The sequence below is a fragment of the Pundamilia nyererei genome, unplaced genomic scaffold (assembly GCF_000239375.1).
Source record: "Pundamilia nyererei isolate P.nyererei 1_Seehausen unplaced genomic scaffold, PunNye1.0 scaffold00002, whole genome shotgun sequence".
Classification (NCBI taxonomy): domain Eukaryota; kingdom Metazoa; phylum Chordata; class Actinopteri; order Cichliformes; family Cichlidae; genus Pundamilia; species Pundamilia nyererei.
This window is the reverse complement of record NW_005187403.1, coordinates 3,133,341-3,155,117: the sequence shown is the minus strand read 5'-3', so window position 1 is coordinate 3,155,117 and position 21,777 is coordinate 3,133,341. Positions and strand designations below refer to the sequence as shown.

The window sequence follows — 21,777 nt, the reverse complement described above, 5'->3', positions numbered from 1 at the left end:
GATATCGTTATCGCCTGAAATGAAAAAAACATATCGTGATATGAAGAAATCTTATATCGCCCAGCTCTAGTTGTGTGATGGGTCTTGTTTCCCCGTCCCACGGATACTTTATCAGATTGGGATCTGAGGAGTTCTTAGGTTGGATCAATTCCTTGTGTTCTTTTTTATTTTCCTTGAGTCCTGCTTGAGCAGTTTTTGTTGTGTTGCAGGCAGCATTGTTCTTCTGAGGAGGCTATTGCTGTCAGGGACTGTTGCAACATAGATACTGTATATAATTTGGTGATTAGCAAAGTCCTTTTTTGAAGCCTTTACCTATTGCAGGTAAAGGCTTGTCTGCACTGACTCGTCTTTTCAGGTCCTGAAGCCATCCTTTATATACAGTCCGCAGTAATAGTTAAGAGTGTGGCATGTGTCTAATTGAATGCAGAAAATTATAACCACACAGTCGATGCTGTGCACTTCACATGTGAATGGTTATAATACAGTGGCTTATCAGGTAAGATAAGCCACATATATGGTAACATATTAAGTGTTTTTATTATTTTGTTTTGATGCCTTTTTTGTGACTTTTCTTCTTAAATTTGTTTTCATCAGAGACAGACATGTTCTTCCTGGCAGTTAGCATGGTGGGGACAGATTTTTCTATGATTTGCCAACTGTTTCCACACAGAGCTCGATCAGAGATAAAGGTCAGCGATAAATACAAGTATGCATGGTAAGAAGAAAGAGTTTAAAGTTGAACTAAATACACAGAACTGCAATTTTGAATTTGATCTTTCAGAACAAATTCAAGAAAGAAGAACGAGAGAATGTTTGGAGGATTGACAAAGCTATCAGTAAGTATTTAGTAATAATCTTCAAATGTAATTATTCACGTATGTCATTTAAAGGTTATATTTAATTGAAAATGGTAAAAAGACAATATATCAAATTTCAAAAAAAGAACGAATATAATATTAATTAGTAACATAACTAGAGAGAGAGGAGATTATGCAGCATAGTGGGAAATACACACGCGCACAAAGTTCTGTGTTTTTGTTTAGTTAATTATAGAATCCCAAGTGTTAACAGTATTGTATGTTTTTCCCTTTTTTCCCTTCACATTTTACACAGTTGCCAAACGTTTTGGAATCAAAATAACCGAATGATTATCTGTGTGTACATTCTTAAATTTAATTTAAGTTGGCTGATGATTGTTTTGTAGGAGAGAGGCGCAAACTGGACATAGAGTACTTCTCTAAGCTGTTAGAAAAGATTTTGGAATATCAGAGAAGTAAGAAGAAACTGAGATCAGTGGCTGAGAAGAAATCGTCCCAAAAGGGCAAGAGAAAGACAAAAGGTAAGATACGTCAACGTGATTTCTTTTCTCGTGTGATCATTGTAGGCTGTATGTGAATATTTGGGAATTCTCCTTTAGCTTTTCCCAATTCAAAAGTCTATGTGCTCTTATTCCTTCTACAGCCAAAAAATCGGGAAGGAAACTGAGTGATGTGGAGGAGGAAGATGAGGAGGATGAGGATGGGAAAGAGATCCTGGGGTTGGAAGAGGAGGAAGAGGAAGGGGAGAAAGAGAATGAGGATCTCTGTAATGATGGAGAAATTCCTGTTTCTGACGCTAAGACAAAAAGAGGCAAAAGAAAGAACAGACAAGTTGCTCTGGATGAGGAACCAAATGACAAGAGAACCAAACGAGTGAGCACTGAGCAAGGTACAGGGACTGTGAGCGGTTTTGTTGTTACAAAACATGTAGGTATGTGGTGATTTCGTGGTAGCTACCTTTTGTCTAACTGTTTGTTTGTTTTTTTAAATATTTCCTGAAAATTAAGGGTAATAACTTTCCCCCCCCAAATCAGTACTCGTTTCCCCATGTTTTCTTGGCTTTTGTTAAAGTGCCACGCCATTTTTATTTTGCTTTTAAATTCTCAGATGAGGACGGCGTATGCGAAGATCCTGAGGCAGAGCTTCCTGACAACCACAAAGACTCAGACACGTAATGACACTAAAATCATATTGCTGTGAATATTTTTTTTTTTTGTACATATCTCTGCGATTAAAATCAGTTTCTTTCAAATGTTTAGGTCAGAGAAAACTCAAAATGCAAATACAGCTAAGGACACTGCAATCAAGCCAGCTAAACTCTCACGAGGCAGAGCATCAAAACCACTACTGCCTTTAGGCCGCAAATGGAGTAAAAAGCCTTCACCTTGTACAACAGCTAAAAGTACTTCATTGGATGAAGAAGATGAGAGTGTAAGTGGTTAAACTTGTAATAAGGTTATTTCACTTTCTGTTTATAAGCCTTGAAACCTTTTTATGAATACTGGCTTTGCTTTACTGAAACTTACTGTAGGTAAATAAAGATGCATCATCTTTAAGCCAAGCCAGCAGGGAGCCAGTCGGTGATGATATTTCCTCAGAAGGGGAGGAGGAGGATGCCATCGTTAAACCTCCAAGACCTACCAGGTACATGAATGTAATTTACTGAAAAACTCCCATTCTGACCGTGTATCCACTGTATCCAGCGCTTAACAAATTTGTTAGACCACCTTTCATAAAAATAAGAAAACACAAATATTTTAGAAATCTCTCATAAACTTTTTTAAAACTAAAAATTAAATATTTGCTCAGCATATTTGTCCAGGAGTGAAGGATTTCAAACTGAATTCATGTTTGTATTCCCAGATTTCACACTAGACTTTTTTTGAGAAATTAGCAATTAATCAAAACAGTTAATCAATTAATTCAATCAAACAAATGTTTCTGTTCACAAAGCAAGCAAATAGCTGTAATTTGACATCTTAATAAAAAAATAATAATGTGCTTTACTATTTTTTTTCAGCATTTTTGTAAAGATGGTAAATTTGAAAATTGATGAATTACAATAAAAATTATTCCTTGGCATTTAAAAAATGACTTTGATTAAAGAGTTTAGACATACTGATGGATTCACCATTACAGAAACATATGAAAATGTTTTTTGTAATTATCAATACTGTTAATACAGGGTTTCTTGTCATCTAACATTGTCTGGTGGGCTGATAGATTTAAGAACAATATTCCTATTGATCATGAATAAATTGTTTTTATTAGTGTTTCATTTTGTTTTGTAGATGTGGTAGAGTGCCTAAACCCATCAAGCCCTTGACTTATCCAGCCAAAGATGAAGTACACTCCTCTGCATCTGAAACTACACCAGCCTCAGCAGCTGGGTCCACTGCATCTGCTGCTAAACCAAAATCCCAACAGGCAGCCAAGAAGAGAATCCTACCACAGCATGATTTGGCCCCAAAATCCAAAAAGTGTAAACTTGTCACTCTCACAGCTTCTCAGACAGAATTTAGTGACGAGGACAGTCATCAATGGCAGGATGAAGAAGTGGAGGAGGTGGAACTCGCAGGTAGCCCCAGTAAAGACAGCAGTGCACCTGCGTTTGTGCCTGCCGGCCTGCACACTCCTCGTCCTGAGATTAAAGAAGTGGATGAGACAATTGCTGAGGTATGATAAACATTTTCTCCATCACATGCCTCACTAAAACACCAATCATTCTTTTTATTTTGAAATAATTCCCATGACAAACATTTTTATGTTTTGCTTTACTTTTTATTTGCGCATGGTTTTACATTCCAATCTTCCTCTGACTCCTCCTATGCCACCTGTAGCTTGATATCTTGGCCACTATGCCTGATGTTTTGGGCATTTCCCAAGATGCACTTTGCCCCGATTCTGCTTGTGAGCAGGCACAACATGAGACAGGGTCAGCTGAACCATGTGAACATCAGTTGGACCTGTTGATTGTAAGTGACCTATGCTTAAGAAGTAGTACCAAGTTAATTAAATCATTAACCCCAATAACAGATCTGGGGTTAATGATTGTCATTCCAGAGCACTAATCTTGAAAACACAATTTTATCTATTATTAAAGGCTCAAAACTGAGTAAGTTCAACCTTTTATTTTTTTCTGCAGTGTCTTTCCATTTTTGTTTTGAATACATGTATTCAGTATGTGGTTGAATTACTTACACAGCAATCAGGCAAAACATTATGGCCACAGACAGGTGAAATAAATAACATTCATTATCTCATCATTGCACCTGTTACTGGGTGGGTTAGTGAACATTTTGTCCTCAAAGTAAAAAAATAATTGAGGGCAAAATGTAAAAGGATTTGAGTTTGACAAGACTCTTTTGGGACTTTCTCAGTCTGCAGTATCTGTCAATGAAGGAAGAATGGTGAACCAGCGATAGGGTCCTGATAGGCTCACTGCTGCATGTGGGGAACGTGCATCAGTGAGCCTTGGCCACCAATGACCAAGGCTGGCTTGTGTGGTCCGATCCAACAGATGAGCTAGAGTATCTCATATCAACAAGTTAATGCTGGTTCTAATTGAAAGGTGTCAGAACAAACAGTGCATCACAGTGTATGGAGGTGCATACCACAGACAAGCCAGGGTTCACATACTGACCCCTGTCCTTCACCGAAAGTGCCAATTGAGCATCAGAACTAGACCATGGAGCATTGATAGAAGAAGGTGGCCTGGTCCAAATAATCACATTTTTTTTAATGTCACGTGGTTGGGTGCATTTGCGCCTCTTACTTAGGGAACACCAGGATGTGCTATGGGGGGAAGGCAAGCCGCCAGTGGCAGTGTGATGTTTTGAGCAATACTCTGCTGGGAAACCTTGCGTCCTGCCAACCATATGGATGTCACTTTGTCATGCACCACCTCCCTAAGCACTGTTTCAGACCACCTTCATTTGGCCTCATTTGGAATGATAATGCGCCCCGCCACAAAACTAAAATGGTTCAGGAATGGTTCAAGGAGCACAACAAGGAGTTTGAGGTGTTGACTGACTCCCAGATTCCCCAGACTGCAGTCCAATTAAGCAGCTGTGGAATGTACTGGACAAACAAGTCTGATCCATGGACAGCCCAAATTTGCAACTTATAGGACTTAAAAGTTGCTAATATCTTGGTGCCAGATACCACAGTACAGCTAGAGACGTTCTATTGGAGTCCAAGCCTCGACAGACCAGGGCTGTTTTAGCAGCAAAAGCAGGATTAACACAATATTAGGCCTGTGGTTATAATGTTATGCCTGATCGATGAAAATTATAACATGCATAAATAACAATGTGGTTTGTAGTAAACCAGTTCAGTGATCAATAAGATTAGAAAGGTGCCTAAAATGTCATCTTTATTTGCTATACAGTCAACTGTAGATGTACAGATGTGTACAGATGTAGAAAAGATATTGTAAATGAAGCAGTGTACTGTACTTCATGTTTTTGTAAAACAGCTTTTGTGAATAGAAAGGAGAGCTTTTGGTGTTATTTATGATATGTGTGTTTGCTTTGCAGGATGTTATAGAATTTATTTCTTCAGAACATGCAGAAGGTATGTTGAAGATGTTTTATGAATATTTGCTTATGAATTTTATATATAGTTTTAGATTTAAAGTTCATATTTTTTGTTTGTCTTTTTATTTCAGTATCTGAGGATCAGAGCTACAACGAGGCTGCTCAAACCCTGCTGACCATCGGAAACCTGAGTCACGTCTCTCAGTCGGAACAGAATCAAGTAGACATACGAGATCATGTAACAGGTTAGAAAGACAGAAAAGAGTCCTTATAATGGACAGTTTCATTTGTTGTTAGACTGAGCAACAGTCAATGTAAAATGTGCCATTATATTTAACTGCAGGGACGGCATCAGCTGATGTGAATGAAACCACCCACCTAGAAAAAGGGCTTGTTTCCGATGCTGCTGTACAGGAAGAAAGTGCCACTCCTTCCGTGTCTGCATTTGATCATGATGTCACACAGACATCGGCGACTGTGGCCACTGTGGAACAACAAGTTAGCAAAACAGTCAGTGATGAAATGGCAGTTAAGACCAGTGATGAGCCACATCCAGAGAGTTCAAACAAAAATACTCTACAAACTAAGAGAGGTCACTTTTCCAAAATAAAACCTAAACCTAACCTTAGCCGAGTCTCCAGGACTGTACAATCTAAATCCCAACCAGATATATCTGCAGCAAGGACAGCTGAAGAAAGCCACAGAGAGTCTGCTAACATTAAAGACTGTTCTCCAGCATTGCTAAAAGCTGACATTTCCTCTACTGAAGTTAAACTAACAGCAAAGCCATCTGAGAGTCAACCAGATATTGTTGGGGTTGAATCAGTTGCAGAAATCCAGTTCCAGAGTCACAGCTTTTCTGAATCTACATTTGAACCACATAGGGATCAGGCCACGAGAGAGACAAAGTCATTATCTGAGCCCACAGATGAAAAACTTACTTCCCATGTTGAACCTTTTGAGACTGGTTTTAAGGATCCGCCAAACTCTGACTCACTCATCACAGAGGTTGAAGAGGAGTTATGTTCAATTGTGTCCCCAGCCAAGGAGAGCAGTGATAAACCTACGGGTGAAACACACGCAGGAGAATTATCTGTCACTGAAAAAGGAGAAAGTGAAGTCTCAAATACTTGCCAATCTAGAAGGAGTCGATTACCAAAATTCAAACCCAAGCCAAATCTGCTACAGACATCAAGAACTGCAAGATCTAAATCCCAAACCACAAAGCAGCCTGAAGAGAGAGACCCCATCCCAACGCAAGACCCCAAATCTCGCAAACAATCAAGATGCTTAACCACAGAGGATGAACAACCACGATCATCATGCTCTGCTTCTCCTGAAAAACATGTAGAAAGTGTAGATACTCTTTTACCAACAACCACAGATGGTAGACCGGACTTAGGTGCAGTAATAACGGATTGCGGTCCCTCACAATGCCAGAACTTGGAATCTGAGTTTGATCTCAAAGGGAATCAAGTCACTAATGACACAAAGTCGTCATCTGAGCCCACAGAGGAAAAAGTTCAGTCCTGTGTTGAAACAGCCAAGAGTGTTTTCAATAATTCAGCAACATCAGACTTGGCGATCTCAAAAGTTGAACAGGAGCCATGCATAGAATCAGAACCAGGTCAAGAGAGTGCTGAGAAACCTCCTTCATGTGTTTCACATCCAGAAGATTTACCTGTCAGGCAAAAAGAAGTGAACAAAGACACAACTCCTTCACCATCTAGAAGGAGTCGAATGCAAAAGGTCAAACCTAAACCAAATTTAGCACAGTCCTCAAGAATTTCAAGGTTTAAACCTCAAACTGTAAAATCGGTTTTAGAGAAGGACTTAAGCCCAACTTCAAACATGAGATCACCTGAAAAAACAACAGCAAAGGTGGAACCACAACTAGTATGCACCCTGTCCTCCGAAAAACTGAGTGAAAACGCTGACCCTGCTTCAGTTTTAAAACCATCAATAAATATAGTTTCTACACCTACACTCTCGGAGGAGCTATCAACAAATGAGGAGTCTAGTTTAACAAATGTTAGACTAGACTTGGGTGCAGCAACTTCAGATCAGAGTGCCTCAGAAAACGTGAACCTCTCTGCATCACAATTTGAACCCAGCAGGGATCAGGTCAGCAGCGAGACAAAGTCAGCATCTGATCCAGAAAAAAATATGCCTTGTATTACCACATCTGTGAGTAGTTGTAAAAATGTGGTAGCACCTGACTCAGCAGTCACAGTCTCACAAGCTGGGGAAGCAGGTGATGCAGAATCAGCCTCACCCCAAGAGAGCAGCGTCCACCAGGCTGTTCTTGTTGCGCCTGTTCAAGAGTCACCGCTTAATCAAGAAAAGAGTGAAGCTGCTTCTCAGTTGAGGAGTCGTCGATTGCAAAAAATCAAACCCAAACCAAACCTGCCACAAACACCAAGAACTATGCAGTCAAACTCGCAATCCACAAAAGACCCTGTTATACACACGCAGGTTGTGGAAAAACCCTGTAGCCAGACTTGTGTGTCTGAATCAAGTGACTACAGAATGAAAGATGCAGAAGCCCAGCCATCTTGCAGTCCTACCTCTCCAGAAAAATCAAATGAATTTAAAAGTCCTGATGCTTATTCAGTTTGTGAACCATCACTGGAATCTGGCTCTTCTAATAAATGCCGAGAGGAAATATCTTCATCAGAGAGGGAAAAGACAGATGCTGTATGTGGCCCAATGTCAAGCTCAGTGAGCTTGGAACAAAATATCCCACAAAGATTGCGGCGGTTTCCCAAGGTCAAACCGAAACCCAATTTGGGATCATCCTCTAGAATTACACAGACAAAACTACAGCCAGCTGATATCAGTAAATCTGCAGAACATGTTGATACAATCTCAAATATAGCACCAGCACAAGACCCTGGGGACAATAATGATGCACAGAAATCTGTGAAATTGCCAGAGAAAAACCTAACATCAGGACATTGTTCAATAAATGTAGAAGTCTGTTCAGTAACATCTCAACCTGTAGACTCGGAGAAAGCACTGGGCACCTTAGACAGTAAGGATCCCCATCCAAATGATCCCAGCTCTCCTCTTGGATGTTTGGCACAAGTTAATGAACAACAAAGTGAACATGACCATCATTCAAGTAATTCTGAAGTCCCTCTGGTTCCTGTGAACCAAGTGTCTTCTACCCAGGTAAGCTCAATAATGACTCTGTTTTGTCTGGTCTTTAATCCTTTTACAAGCTTTGCAATCAAATCTGTTAATGTTGTGTCAAGACTTGCTAATTAATACAAGTTAATATTATATATCCAATTCTAACAGGGGTAGTTAGAGGTATTCTCCGGTAGTCAGTAGTTTTAAAGTGAAAAAGTCTCTCTTGAGTTTCCTTAAATGTTTCTCTAATTCTCCTAATCCTAGAATACATCAACATTAAGTACAAACGACATCCAAAGTTTTCCAATATTTCAAGAGAGTAAGTCAATCATATATTATGTTCCAGTCATATCACTTAAGTTTTGTGTAAACTTTATATAATGTTCTTCTTGATTTGATTATTTATTTATTGGTTTTTTTCTTTTTTTAAATTTCAGTGCTGCCAGAGAAGGTGCCTTCAGATCCCGACGAACCATTTTTCATCCTCTCTCTCACTGAGATCCCGCTGTCCTCATCAGGGGAGGTGGTGAACAGTGCAACTGAGAACCCCTCTTGTCTTTCTGTAGCAGAGTCATCAATACCTCAACCAAGGTTTGTGTCTGCTTTTAATCAACTAGCTGTGTGAGCAAGCATGTAGTCTGTTTAGTTTGGTGTCTAATTCTGTGCCTTTCTTCATCCTTTAGTGGTGTTTCTGGAGAGAGTGTGGCAGCAGCAGGAGAGGGGTCTCTGTCTAATGTCCCCATGCCCATGTTCAAAGAGATAAAGAGTGTGACAGGCCTCATCAGTGTGGAAGAGACTGTGCTGGACCCATCTACATTGATTGTAAGTAAAGCTGTAAAGAAGAACTGTTGGCGGTCAGAATGTGATTTTTTTTATTTTTTTAAAATCTTTTTCACATGCTGTGTTTTTCCATCCATCAGGATCATAACATTCAGAAAACAGTGGATCCACAGGGTAGAGTGACTGCATTATTCTGTCACTTTCAAGCTACTGATTGTCATGCTGATTCATGCTGTGTAACTTTAATTTTTTGCTTTAATTGAGCAGAACATACTACAGACAATCCACCAAAGTTTCCAGATGCTGTGGACAATAATGAGCCTGAAGCAGCACTTAACAAGCAGAGACAAACAAGTATTGGAAGAAGAGGTATGCAGAGGATAAATACATACTCACCAAATGCACTTTAAAAAATGTGTGAACATTTTTCTCATGTGAACATTAAATGTTGCTTTTTCACCCTGTATGAATCTTTCAACCAGCCAAACTGCAAGTTAAACCTAATGCAGCGAGGAGAAAACAAACCAGCAAGACCAAGTCAATGAAAGCAGCGGAGTCAGCGCCTACCCAAACAAACACCACCCAGGAGCCAAAAGCCAGTGATGCTGTCATGGAAGCACAAAGGGGAAGCTGCAGCCGTGATGAGGAGATTGTGACAGATGGAAAAGGCACTACCAGCAGCTTAGAAGCTCAAACTTCACAGAGGCGTGTGAGGTGGGTGAAGAACGGTTTCATTTTGAAAAAATTCACATTGGCTTCTATCAATTATTGAGAAACGTTTAATTTTTTCTAATATCTAACAGAAAACCCAAAGGCTCTCTTTCCTCGCTTTCTGTAACAAAGAAAACCAGCCCTCCACAAAATCTTCCACCTAGCAAACCAGTTTCCAAGCGATCTAAGCTTAAAACGCCACTGACTGAAGGACAACAGTCTTTGCTAGAGCCTGTAGCCTCCACATCACATGATGTCCCTTCCACACAAAGTTTGACACAGACACTAAAAGAAACCCGTCCAGCATCGATTACACTGCTAACACAAACAGCAGTGAACATCAGAGAGACCTGTGATCAAAGTCCCAGGAGCCCAGATCCTAGCACTTCACAGTGCACAGAGGTAAGAAAGCTACAGGTGGATTGAAGCTGTTTTTCCATTCAGTGTAATTCATACACGCTCACATGGAGATGTGCTCTGTTTTGTTCCTTCTTAGCAGGATGACTGTGTGGACAGCTGTGCTCTTGAAGAGGAGCCCACCAGTGTGTCTCAGTACTTCTTAACCAACATTTTCACAGAAGTGGATGAGGGGTAAAAGCCACCTACGTAGTTGGATTAAGAAGTGGAATTTGTTGGCTTTTCAAATTTTTATTTCTGTAAATAATAATTTATAACTGAAAAGTTGTTGTTGTTGTTGTTTTTGCTTTTAGTTTAAATTCTTTCTTCACCATACTGATGAATGCAGTTTCACATTTGCAAACATTTACTAGAGTATCAGTTTGTTGAAACAACATTTTAAACCTCCGTTAGTTTAAATATTAAAGCACTGTACAAATGGATAACAACATTTGTGACTCATAGTTTGACTGAAGTGGTGGCAGCTTTTGCTGAATTTTTCATAAAAAATACTTCAAACCTCAGATGTCTTACCTATTTTTTTTTCTTCCTTTTGATACAACTGTGAATTTATAAATACTGTACATGGTAGCAACTTCTTTTTTTTAATATATATATATTTTTTGTCCGTTCTTGATTAATTTTCAGATGACTTTGACCTCAGGAAGAAAAACACAGTTCGGTAGATTAAGACCATGTACAGTTGTACATTTCAGTGTAAAGCCTTTTTTAATGTCTCTTCTGTGTACTTTAGAAATGTAACATATGTGGAAAATAATGACAGAAATTCTGTTTAAAAAAAAAAAAAGGAACCCATTCAAAACAGAATAATCAAACTATCAAAGAGTTTCTGCTGTATGTTAATATGTTTATATATAGTGTTGAAATAGTGACTGTACCACACAGTTATGCACCGTTTGACTTCTTGTTTCATAAAAACACATTGTGTTTTCTACCCTAAGGGTTACATTGGCTCACTGAAAGTGAAAGATGTAATTCTGTAAGATCTGAATAAAAAGTATTACACCTAGATTTGTCTTGTCTTAATGTACATGCATGCTAGTTTGCTGTTGAAAATGGGTTTACAGCCTGCTGATGAAACAAAAAAGCAAATGATAACAAAGATGCTTAAGAATGAGTTAGGACCTAACTGTAAGCTAACATGTTGAGCATCACTTCCCTTACAACTGCTGATCCAGGCACCTTGTACTAACTAGATAATGACAAGTTGCTAAACCCAAGTAATCATAATTTGTGGCATTAAAACTGCTCATCATGTATTATATGTTACCCCAACATGTGCTGCTGATTAGTTCTCATTACTCAAGTACCACTTCACCATTACTTACCAGTTCTTTGTAAATTTTAACAAGAGTGAAGCCCTGCACACTACTTCAGGATCACCTCATTGCTATGCAGTAATTCTCCCTAGTTTGCCACAAAGGTAGCCGAAAATGTGTTTAATTGACAAGCCCTGGTTTATTTTGAGTGTTGCCATTAATTTCATGATAATCTATAACAGGTTGGCAAATATGTCATGTAGTTTTGGATACTGGATGCATATTTACAATGTTCCCTTGTTTATTGTTCCCCAACGGTATCATTGTTCTGAACAAAAATAGTTCTCTTATATTTTATGGTTTGCCCGTGTTTGAATTGCTCTATATTTAGGTGTTTGTGGTACTAATGCTGGAGCTGATGGCTAAAAGACTAAAACGTTTGAGACTTTAATCCCTCATGCTGCAACCTCTTGTAGGGAGGCTTAAGACTGTTTTGATCTCTCTGTTGAGCAACTGACTGCTCCGTCTGCAGGTCCACTCTTAACGCTGTTTCACTCAGCTATGAGATTATCAGTTCGCTCAGTGTACTTCCTGAGTCAGCGGTGGTGGAACAGTCCTCTTACGTCCTGCACACAAGGAAGATGAATAATAATACGCAGGTTAGTAAAACCATATTATTTTAATATTGACTGGCTTTTAGATTAATGTAAATAGTGATTTGATACATTACTTTTGATGATATCTAAAAATCTAGGTGTAAAATGTAACCTTAATTGTTAACTTCATAGATCTGTAAATATCTGAACAAGGAATGATGTCCATGCATAACAGACAGCCTATCAAAAAAACCAAAACAATTTTAAATGGTATTTTTAGCACCTTTTTGCAAAAACTCATCAGAATGCCAAAACTATTTAGCTAGCATGGTGTGAAGTGTGACCTCAAAGAAATTGAGGAAACTGGACCAGCTGAGCATAAAAGAAGATGTTGCAGGCCTAAAAACTATCTACAGCAGAAAACAGCATTCATTAAGAAAGGGGGAATAAAATAAAGCAAAGACTTGACACAGGACCTGAGACATGCAGGTGGCCCCTCAGATGATCCATTTACTGCTCACTGAAACTTAATCAGAAATAAAGAGTAAGAATCACCAATTCTTAAGGAAGAGAATACAGGAAGAAAAGCCGTAGCTATGCCAAACAATGCAAAAACTGGCCTGTGACATTGACATTTTTATTGACATTTTTAGTTAGTTTAGTTTACAAAAACAAATAATGATATGCTGTCAGTCATGGATTGGCCTCCTCTGAACCCAGACTTCAAGATCCTTGAAGCAGTGTGGGATCATCTTGATACAGAACAAAAAGCAGCCCACATCCAAAGAAAAGCTTTGATTGTTCTTCAAGAAGCCCGGAGAGCTATTCCTGAAGACAAAGACGTTACAAGAACGCTTGTCTAAGAGAACCGAGGCTGTGATCAAGGATAAAAGTGGTCATACCGAATACTGGCTTTCAAGCTCAATAAAATAACACAAACTATGATTTTGCCTTTATAATGTATTTCAATTAATGTTTGCAAGTTTCAATTAATTGCTTAACCTATTTCCCATTTTCCATGCACACATTTGCCACTGTACTATATGTGAAAGAAAAATTCATTTACTAAAACATATTTCTAGATCTGGGAGAAAAACAACTGTAAAACTAGAGTTTGTTTAATTATTTGAGCTCTGTTCATAGTGAATTACACATACCAACAAGGCTTAGACTCAGAAAACATGACTGAATTATGCAACAGTCCTCTGATCATTAAAGCTGTACTTCACCTCAAATGATGACTTGTTAATCACTTCAGAGGAGTGTGAATAAGAGTTCTTTGTCAAACAGGTCTGATAGTTAACAGCAGTAAGTACATAATGATTGGAAATTTACTGTTGATAGTCATGCTTCCTGATGTGTGTCTACTCACGTGCACTTTAGATCTTTATATTGTAATGCCCACATTGTGGAGTAATAAACCAGTACTGTCAAACAGAGAAAAGCTCATTAGGAAATGTGCTTCTAAGTGGATGGGTCATAAAGAATTCCTTGAAGGAATTCAATCTGCTGCACATGGACTTTGTGCTTGAAACACACTACTATATTTATACTTCTCAAAAACATCCTTGTTAACACAAACCTTTGACAAGAACCTTGGCACTGCTTATATATCCAAGGATTAAAGTGATGCACCAACATCTTCTGAGCTCTTATGTAACAGCTGGTAATTAAAGTCAATAGCACAAAATCTTCGACAATGTACATAAGATCATAGTTCTAAAATGATGTAAGATGTAGCCCTTTGAATTCTGGTATCATTGTCTTTTCTTTTACACAAATCTGTGGCAGGATACTGCAGTGCTTCAGCACATTGAGAGGGAGGTACGCATGCGTGAGGGAGCTTGCAAGCTACTGGCAGCATGTTCCCAAAGAGAGCAGGCCCTGGAGGCCTCCAAGAGCCTCCTAACCTGCAATACCCGCATTCTGGCCTTGCTCAGCCAACTACAGAGGATGAGGAAAGTACAAATCCTACAAAGTGTGGGATGCAGGTCAGATAATTGAACTATATACTGAGGATGATGTAAATATACACTTGTATCATAGAATAGAAACAAATCATGTTTCTCTAGCTAGCAATTAGAGTTCAGCTAAGCTGACTGTTTAAATGGACCCCAACCCCAAACCTAACCTTATTCTGTGTGGTTGATTGACATACTACGTGATTTACTGCAGGCCATCTGACGATCTGGTGCCATGTACAGGAAAAGTAGCACTTTCAGGTGTGTTTTAAAAGATTTCTAAAAGTACTTCAACTAGCCTTTTACATTTCTAACACCATGATGTGCACTCTCTAGACCTGCGAATCCCCCTCATGTGGAAAGACTCAGAGTACTTCAAAAACAAAGGAGGTAAGTCAAAATGAAAAAGAGCATGTGATAGCATCTGGTGCATTTTTTGGTTTACACTATGTGCACTAAATCCCTATGTACTGGCTAAACACACAAAATATTCTTCATTCCCAATATATAACAAGTGTTTACCTAAAGTTCTTACTTTCAGAACTACATCGCTGTGCCGTATTCTGCCTGATCCAGTGTGGCACAGAGATCCATGACACTGACCTGGTGATGGTAGACAGGACATTAACTGACATCTGTTTTGAAGACACTATAATATTGTGAGTCAAGTGTTTTTTATTTCAGTTTGAAAGCTAAGTTTCTGCTTTCTCATCCTTTTTAAAAACACATTCGCAAGCTTTTGTTGACAAAAAAAGTAAATGCATTTTCTCTGTGTGAGCAGCAACGAGGTAAGTCCAGGGTTTCAGCTTCGCATTGAGCTGTACAGCAGTTGCGTGGTCGATGAATTCTCCCCTGGGGCCATAGGATCCTGGAGAGTGAGCCGTCTGGGGGGCTCTTTGGGATGCTCCTCTGGGAAAAAGATCCGTGCTGCATTCGAGTCTGCAGCTGTTTGCGGATCCATTTCCAGTGGAGATGTAAGATCCGGAAGCGTGCCACCAACATTATCACCTGACCTGTTGGCACTGTGAGTATGACACTATTAGGAAACATTTTATGGTGTCGCTTGGAAAAAAAAAAGCAACAACAAAAAAAAAAAGAATGATTGTGCAAAGTTCTTTCTTTCTCAAGGGGACCTAAGTACAACCTTTTGGCTCACACAACCCTGAGAATTGAGCATGTCCGGGAAGGTTTCAAAACGCACGATTTATCACTTTCAGCGACAGGTGAGTCTCCTGTCCTGTCATTTCCTCTCCTCTCTCCTCCTTAAAATCTAAATATACATAAATAATGAATCTTTTTAAAATTCCTAATCCTTTTAAATGTTTTGCCAGAGGATAATCCATTCTGGTTGCCTTTGTACGGAAGTATGTGTTGTTGCTTAGTTGCTCAGCCTCTGTGCATGATTCAGCCAGTGATAAGTGGCCAAATCAAAATCAAGGTGACAGAATTTTTTTTTTTTAATTGTTCAATATTGTTATTCATTTATCATTATTATTCACATTATGACTTTTCTCACTGCTCTTGCTCAGCTCAGCTCAGAAGAGGACTGTACTTATTCTGAAACTGTCTATGGTGTCCTCAAGAGGCAAGCCCTTCTCTGTTATCAAAGTCAAGAAGGCCTGGAGTCTGACGACAATCCCTTGCTTGAGATTCCAATAACAAAGGTTGGTTCTAAACAAGCAAAGTCTGATGAATAAAGGCAGTGATTCATTTAGCATTTTGCCAGTGTTGATTATAATTACACACCAAGGCCACTAGAGTGCACTGACGAATTATTTAGTGGAGAGGAAAAGTGTTGTAAGGGTGAGGAGACTGAAATATTTTGCACAGTTCAAAACAGCTTTTTAAAAATTATATAGATAGCTCTAATTAAAATCAGTCATGTATGTTCAAAGCTAGAGATAAAAAAAAAGATAGCATCTCCTTGAATCCCCTCTTATTTCTACCCTTTTAAAACCAAAAATAATTTTCTGGTTTGGCAGGGAACAACACTGAGATTACGAGCTCTTTTTAAAAAGATGTTGGATGTTTAAAAAGATGAAAATCTGAACTGCAAACACTTGAGTATAGATTTTCTCTTTACGTGTGAGATTTTCAGGGAGCCTTGTTTTTGAGAAGCTCAATTTTAACATGTGATACAATTAAATGGTGACTTCGTGTTGTGGGTATGCTCAGAGCAGCATACCCACAACATGAAGCTTGGCAGCTTTTGCAGGTGAGCATCATGGAAACATACCATGGACTTTCTCTCTATTAGCTAACAATGACCATTCAGCTTTTTTAATGCAGTATGGAATGCAGTGATGAGCAGTTTATTGCCTGTGATGAAGCCATTTAGGTAATACAAAAGGTATTTCAGTAGATCAGCTGTAGCGTTGAGGCTACCTGCAGTGTCTCAGCTTATTCTTTGTTTTTCCTCCCAGGATACCGTTGTCTGTATGTCTGACAGAGATCCTGCCAATTGCCAGAAAATATACATCAATACACAACGTCAAGGGGAGGACATAACTTATGTGCTTACCACATGCACACTTGAAGATACACAGCACTGGAGGAAGGCCCTCTGTCAGCACATCTATAGCATGAGTGAGGCCTGAATGAACTCTTTGTTTCTTTTGCTTGTTTTTTTGTTTTTTTAAGTTCTTTGGGCTTTACAAGCACGGACAGTCAAATCCCTGGCATGACCTACTAGCAGAACTTCTTACACAATCTTTACACAGAATGACGCTGGATTTGCAAGGGAGACGTTACAGGGATGTTTGGTCTGTCCTGTTTTTACTTCAACGAAATTATGAGTACGTTTATACAAGAACAGGGTGTGCACCAAACTAAACCAACAAGTGTGAACATTCTTTGAACAAAGAAAGTTCACACTTCTGCCAAGCTTGTATAATCCCCCAAAATACGATATCAAACTTGCAGGATGATTGTAATGAAATTTTTTGGAGGTGTGCATGCACCAAAAAGCACATGTGCAGCACAGTTCACAAGCCCATAGACATCTGAAACTGATCACACGATTTGTTGTTCTGTTGCAACTTTGGATTTTTTATGATGCTTTTTCGAAACATAAGGAGTTTAAAAACAAAAAAGACAGCATTTATATCTTCATTAAACAAAGAAGGTGCAACCGGTAGGTGAAATAACCTCATATCACAATCAGTTTATTAGTATTTACGTGTATCTCGGCTGTAAGAACTTCTGGTTTCAATTGGATGTACGGAAAAAGTGACGACATGATTTCATTAACTTTTATCGTCTTTGGGCGGAGCCACGGTAGTTGTTTTCCCCACTTTTTTTTTTTCAGTCTGCATACATAAGATAGTTGATAGTTGCTTGCAGTATCGTGTTGAGGCCTGATTACTGAGAATGTTGTAGGTTTTCATGCCTAGTGCTAAGTTATAGCAGGGCTTTGCCAAAACGTAAAAGTATTATTCTAAGATGCACAATCTTGTTTTTGATAAGGTTCCAGGAGCACAAAAAGAAAATCAAATCAGAAAGTAGCAGCGTGGAAATCAAGTAACTCATAATTAGCTTCATTCTAACTTCATTCTTATTTTTGGGCGATGCTTTTTAGCTTTTATTTTGATAGGACAACGGTGAGAAGGCAGGAAAGCTGGGAGAAAGACTAAATGGCTGCTTCAAGGCAAAGCCAGGCCTCTGCATTTAAGCTGGTGGTTAACTAACACATTACAAGGTTTGCTGTATCAGTGGGTGCAGATTCATACAGTAAATATGCAACACATACAGTATGCCACCTCCTCATATTTCTTTGCATGACTGACAAAGAAAATACAGATTAACATAGTTGCAGTCACACCTGTGTTTTAATACAATAGAGCTAGACAAACAAAGTGAAATTGAATCAAACTCAGTCTCCATTCTTATGAATGGGTGGAGGCTACATATCAGGTTTACAGTCAGGTCAATAAATATTGGGACATCGACACAATTCTAACATTTTGGGCTCTATACACCACCACAATGAATTTCAAATGAAACGAACAAGATGTGCTTTAACTGCGGATTGTCAGCTTTTATTTGAGGGTATTTACATCCAAATAAGGTGTAGGAATTACAACAGTTTGCATATGTGCCTCCCACTTGTTAAGGGACCAACAGTAATGGGACAATTGGCTTCTCAGCTGTTCCTTGGCCAGGTGTGTGTTATTCCCTCATTATCCCAATTACAATGAGCAGATAAAAGGTCCAGAGTTCATTTCAAGTGAGCTATTTGCTTTTGGAATCTGTTGCTGTCAACTGTCAAGATGAGATCCAAAGAGCTGTCACTATTAGTGAAGCAAGCCATGATTATGCTGAAAAAACAAAACAAACCCATCAGAAAGATAGCATAAACATTAGGAATGGCCAAAACAACTGTTTGGAACATTCTCAAAAAGAAGGAACGCACTGGTGAGCTCAGCAACACCAAAAGACCAGGAAACAACTGCAGTGGATGACCGAAGAATCCTTTCCCTGGTGAAGAAAACACCCTTCACAACAGTTGGCCAGGTCAAGAGCATTCTCCAGGAGGTAGGTGCATGTGTGTCAAAGTCAACGTCAACAATCAAGAGAAGACTCCACCATTGTGAATACGGAGGGTTCACCACACGATGTAAACCTTTGGTGAGCCCCAAAAACAGGAAGGCTAGATTAGAGTTTACCAAACGACATCTAAAAAAGTCTTCGCAGTTCTGGAACAACATCCTATGGACAGACGAGACCAAGATCAACTTGTACCAGAGTGATGGGAAGACAAGAGTATGGAGAACGAAAGGAACTGCTCACGATCCTAAGCATACCACCTCATCAGTGAAGCATGGTGGTGTAAGTGTCATGGCATGGGCGTGTATGGCTGCCAGTAGAACTGGTTCTTTTGTATTTATAGATGATGTGACTGTTGACAAAAGCAGCACGATGAATTCTGAAGTGTTTCAGGCAATAAAATCTGCTGATATTCAGCCAAATGCTTCAGAATTCATTGTACGGCGCTTCACAGTGCAGATGGACAATGACTTAAAGCATACTGCAAAAGCAACCAACGTTTTTGAAGAAAAAGAAGTGGACTGTTTTGTAATGGCCAAGTCAATTGCCTGACCTGAATCCGATTGAGCATCCATTTCACTTGCTGAAGACAAAACTGAAGGGAAAATGCCTCAAGAACAAGCAGGAACAGAAGACGGTTGCAGTAGAGGCCTGGCAGAGATCACCAGGGATGAAACGCAGTGTCTGGTGATGCCTATGTGTTCCAGACTTCAGGCTTTAATTGACTGCAAAGGATTTGCAACCAAGTATTAAAAAGTGAAAGTTTGATTTATGGTTCATATTTTGTCCTATTACTTTTGGTCCCTTAACAAGTGGGAGGCACATATGCAAACTGTTGTAATTCCTACACCTTATTTGGATGTAAATACCCTCAAATAAAAGCTGACAGTCAGCAGTTAAAGCACATCTTGTTCGTTTCATTTGAAATCCATTGTGGTGGTGTATAGAGCCCAAAATGTTAGAATTGTGTCGATGTCCCAATATTTATTGACCCGACTGTACATAGCATTATTCTATATAACATGCTGATACCTGCTACCTACCTGCATTTATTAATGCTGTTCATAGAATCAGATATATTTGCGTGACATTTTTTGTACTTTGTGTTATGGAGAAAAAATCTCTCTTATGTTGAACTGAAATCTGATAAGGTGTTTCAGTTTGTTTCTTATCTGGAAAAAAAGGGAAAAAATGCAATAACATATTTATCTATACATGGGGACGAGTGTAAGGGTTATCTACTGCATCAACATATCGTTCCACCTGTATCCACAATGCTGCAAGTGACATTATAGAAAGTCAAGAGACCAGCTGACGTGTATTTGTAATATTGTACATCGTGAGATGTTTAACGCTTTACGCTGGTATTTCCCAAACGGGTGCCCACGGTGAATCGGGATAGATTTTACACCAAATGCCCTTCTTGACATAACCCTCTGATTTATCTTGTCTCTCTTCCTGGTGTCAAACTGAAAGGGTTTTGTTCACGTGCAAAGTGAGTGCGCTAGCTGAGTTTATAGACGCCGTTTGGTATGTGACTCTTCACACATCAGTAGACAGAGGAAGCATTAAACAGTTCACATACTTTGTTGTATTATTTCATTTTAGACTGCCATCAGTGTACACTCAATAACCTATATTTAAACTTAAAAGACAACTAAATTCTTCTGCATATATAATTAGAAGCCAAAACAGAGATGCAACATTGAACTCCACACGCGATCAGGTGATTTTCCATGAGATGTGTCTAGGGCTTAATTGGATTAAATGACGAGGCCTGGAGTCACCCGGGTTCTTTCTAGAGGTGTCCATGTGGCCTTGTTCACAGATTAACCAAGCAGGGAGGGTCATCAGCACATTTATTTGACTAATCCCACATACACAGGGAGAGTCCTGTCTGTCTTTCTTTGGAAAGGTCATGCATGTAGAAATCATGATCATTAAAAAAGGTGTGTTTCTAAATAAAAATACATTCTGCATACCTCAGGGCTATTACTGTTAATCTTCATTGTAATCTTCTTTTAATAAGGCAACTGCAGAACATGTTGCTGCAATGATATTGTGAGTAGGAGAATGTGACATTACGTCACTTGTTGATGTGAACAAGGGAGTTCTTGTTTGTCAGTGATCTGTCAGTGTGGATTTATTTATAAATTTTATCGGGTTTTGAAAGAAAGTATTCAGAGAACCATCATGTGGGCTGCAACGTGCAAAAAAAGATGCAACGACAGAGCACCTTGTACATCTAATATGTAATTGTGATTAAATTACATATTAGATCTCTTATGTTATGTTAAACACCAACACCGTCATGAAAACACCGTCTTTGTCTAGATAAGCTTGATTGTTGATGCCTTGCAGTTTTAAGAGTTTTTGTTTTTTTAGTGGCTTCAGTCTGCGCTGCCTCTTGTCCAGCAGGTAAATCAAGACTGTGTCATCAGATGAGAATGTCTTTCATTGCTCAAGAATACTGAAATTACTGTACAATGTAAATCTGGTTTAATATTGGTCAATACTGAAATATTGCTTTTTAGCCAATGCAAACAATTATACTACTGATATGCTTTTAAACACCCATTCAGGGCAATAACAAACATGCTTGCCAGCTAATTTCAAAATAATTTGACAAGATAATTGCTGATGTCAATTTTGGATTGAATTCTTTTCTATTCATCTGCTACATAATTGTATAATATTTGTATTATTATTTTTGCAGGCCATTGGAAACAGTGCTGTGACAACCTCATGAAGATACAAATGCCGAGCTCCAGGAAATCAGTAATGACGAAGCAGGGATCTCTATACCATGAAATAGGTAGAGTAACATGCGCAATGACTGAGTGATGCCAGCTTATGCCGCAGCCCCAGAGATGGTGTTCAACTAAAATCTTAAACTATCTTACCAGTCATTTGGTTTGCCTGACTTGGCCAAGGACAGTCTCATTCTCAAGTGTTTCACTTCCTGGTTAAACAACAACAACAAAAAAGTAACTGATTTTAATTTCTACATCTGACAG

The 21,777-nt window shown here is 39.0% G+C and overlaps 2 protein-coding genes across 2 annotated transcripts in view; both read left to right on the top strand.

The window, feature by feature from the left end:
• The window catches only part of zgc:162472 (transcription factor TFIIIB component B'' homolog), a 16,696-nt gene extending 5,294 nt beyond the window's left edge, over positions 1–11,402 (top strand). Inside the window, exons 8-27 of the mRNA XM_013910014.1 lie at positions 595–689; positions 782–836; positions 1,205–1,339; positions 1,462–1,749; positions 1,926–1,989; positions 2,078–2,249; positions 2,350–2,462; positions 3,110–3,494; positions 3,659–3,793; positions 5,357–5,393; positions 5,488–5,601; positions 5,700–8,530; positions 8,756–8,810; positions 8,929–9,082; positions 9,175–9,313; positions 9,412–9,445; positions 9,539–9,640; positions 9,754–9,985; positions 10,075–10,384; positions 10,479–11,402. Coding sequence (XP_013765468.1) covers positions 595–689; positions 782–836; positions 1,205–1,339; positions 1,462–1,749; positions 1,926–1,989; positions 2,078–2,249; positions 2,350–2,462; positions 3,110–3,494; positions 3,659–3,793; positions 5,357–5,393; positions 5,488–5,601; positions 5,700–8,530; positions 8,756–8,810; positions 8,929–9,082; positions 9,175–9,313; positions 9,412–9,445; positions 9,539–9,640; positions 9,754–9,985; positions 10,075–10,384; positions 10,479–10,577 — 5,549 coding nt within the window. The 3' untranslated portion in view covers positions 10,578–11,402. The remainder of the gene's footprint in view (positions 1–594; positions 690–781; positions 837–1,204; positions 1,340–1,461; positions 1,750–1,925; positions 1,990–2,077; positions 2,250–2,349; positions 2,463–3,109; positions 3,495–3,658; positions 3,794–5,356; positions 5,394–5,487; positions 5,602–5,699; positions 8,531–8,755; positions 8,811–8,928; positions 9,083–9,174; positions 9,314–9,411; positions 9,446–9,538; positions 9,641–9,753; positions 9,986–10,074; positions 10,385–10,478) is intronic.
• Positions 11,403–12,218: 816 nt separating this feature from the next.
• The window catches only part of LOC102201359 (rhotekin-like), a 17,977-nt gene continuing 8,418 nt past the window's right edge, over positions 12,219–21,777 (top strand). The window contains exons 1-11 of the mRNA XM_005720163.2: positions 12,219–12,317; positions 14,046–14,245; positions 14,430–14,476; positions 14,552–14,605; positions 14,757–14,874; positions 14,997–15,239; positions 15,344–15,438; positions 15,547–15,653; positions 15,745–15,879; positions 16,639–16,801; positions 21,477–21,575. Coding sequence (XP_005720220.1) covers positions 12,300–12,317; positions 14,046–14,245; positions 14,430–14,476; positions 14,552–14,605; positions 14,757–14,874; positions 14,997–15,239; positions 15,344–15,438; positions 15,547–15,653; positions 15,745–15,879; positions 16,639–16,801; positions 21,477–21,575 — 1,279 coding nt within the window. The 5' untranslated portion in view covers positions 12,219–12,299. The remainder of the gene's footprint in view (positions 12,318–14,045; positions 14,246–14,429; positions 14,477–14,551; positions 14,606–14,756; positions 14,875–14,996; positions 15,240–15,343; positions 15,439–15,546; positions 15,654–15,744; positions 15,880–16,638; positions 16,802–21,476; positions 21,576–21,777) is intronic.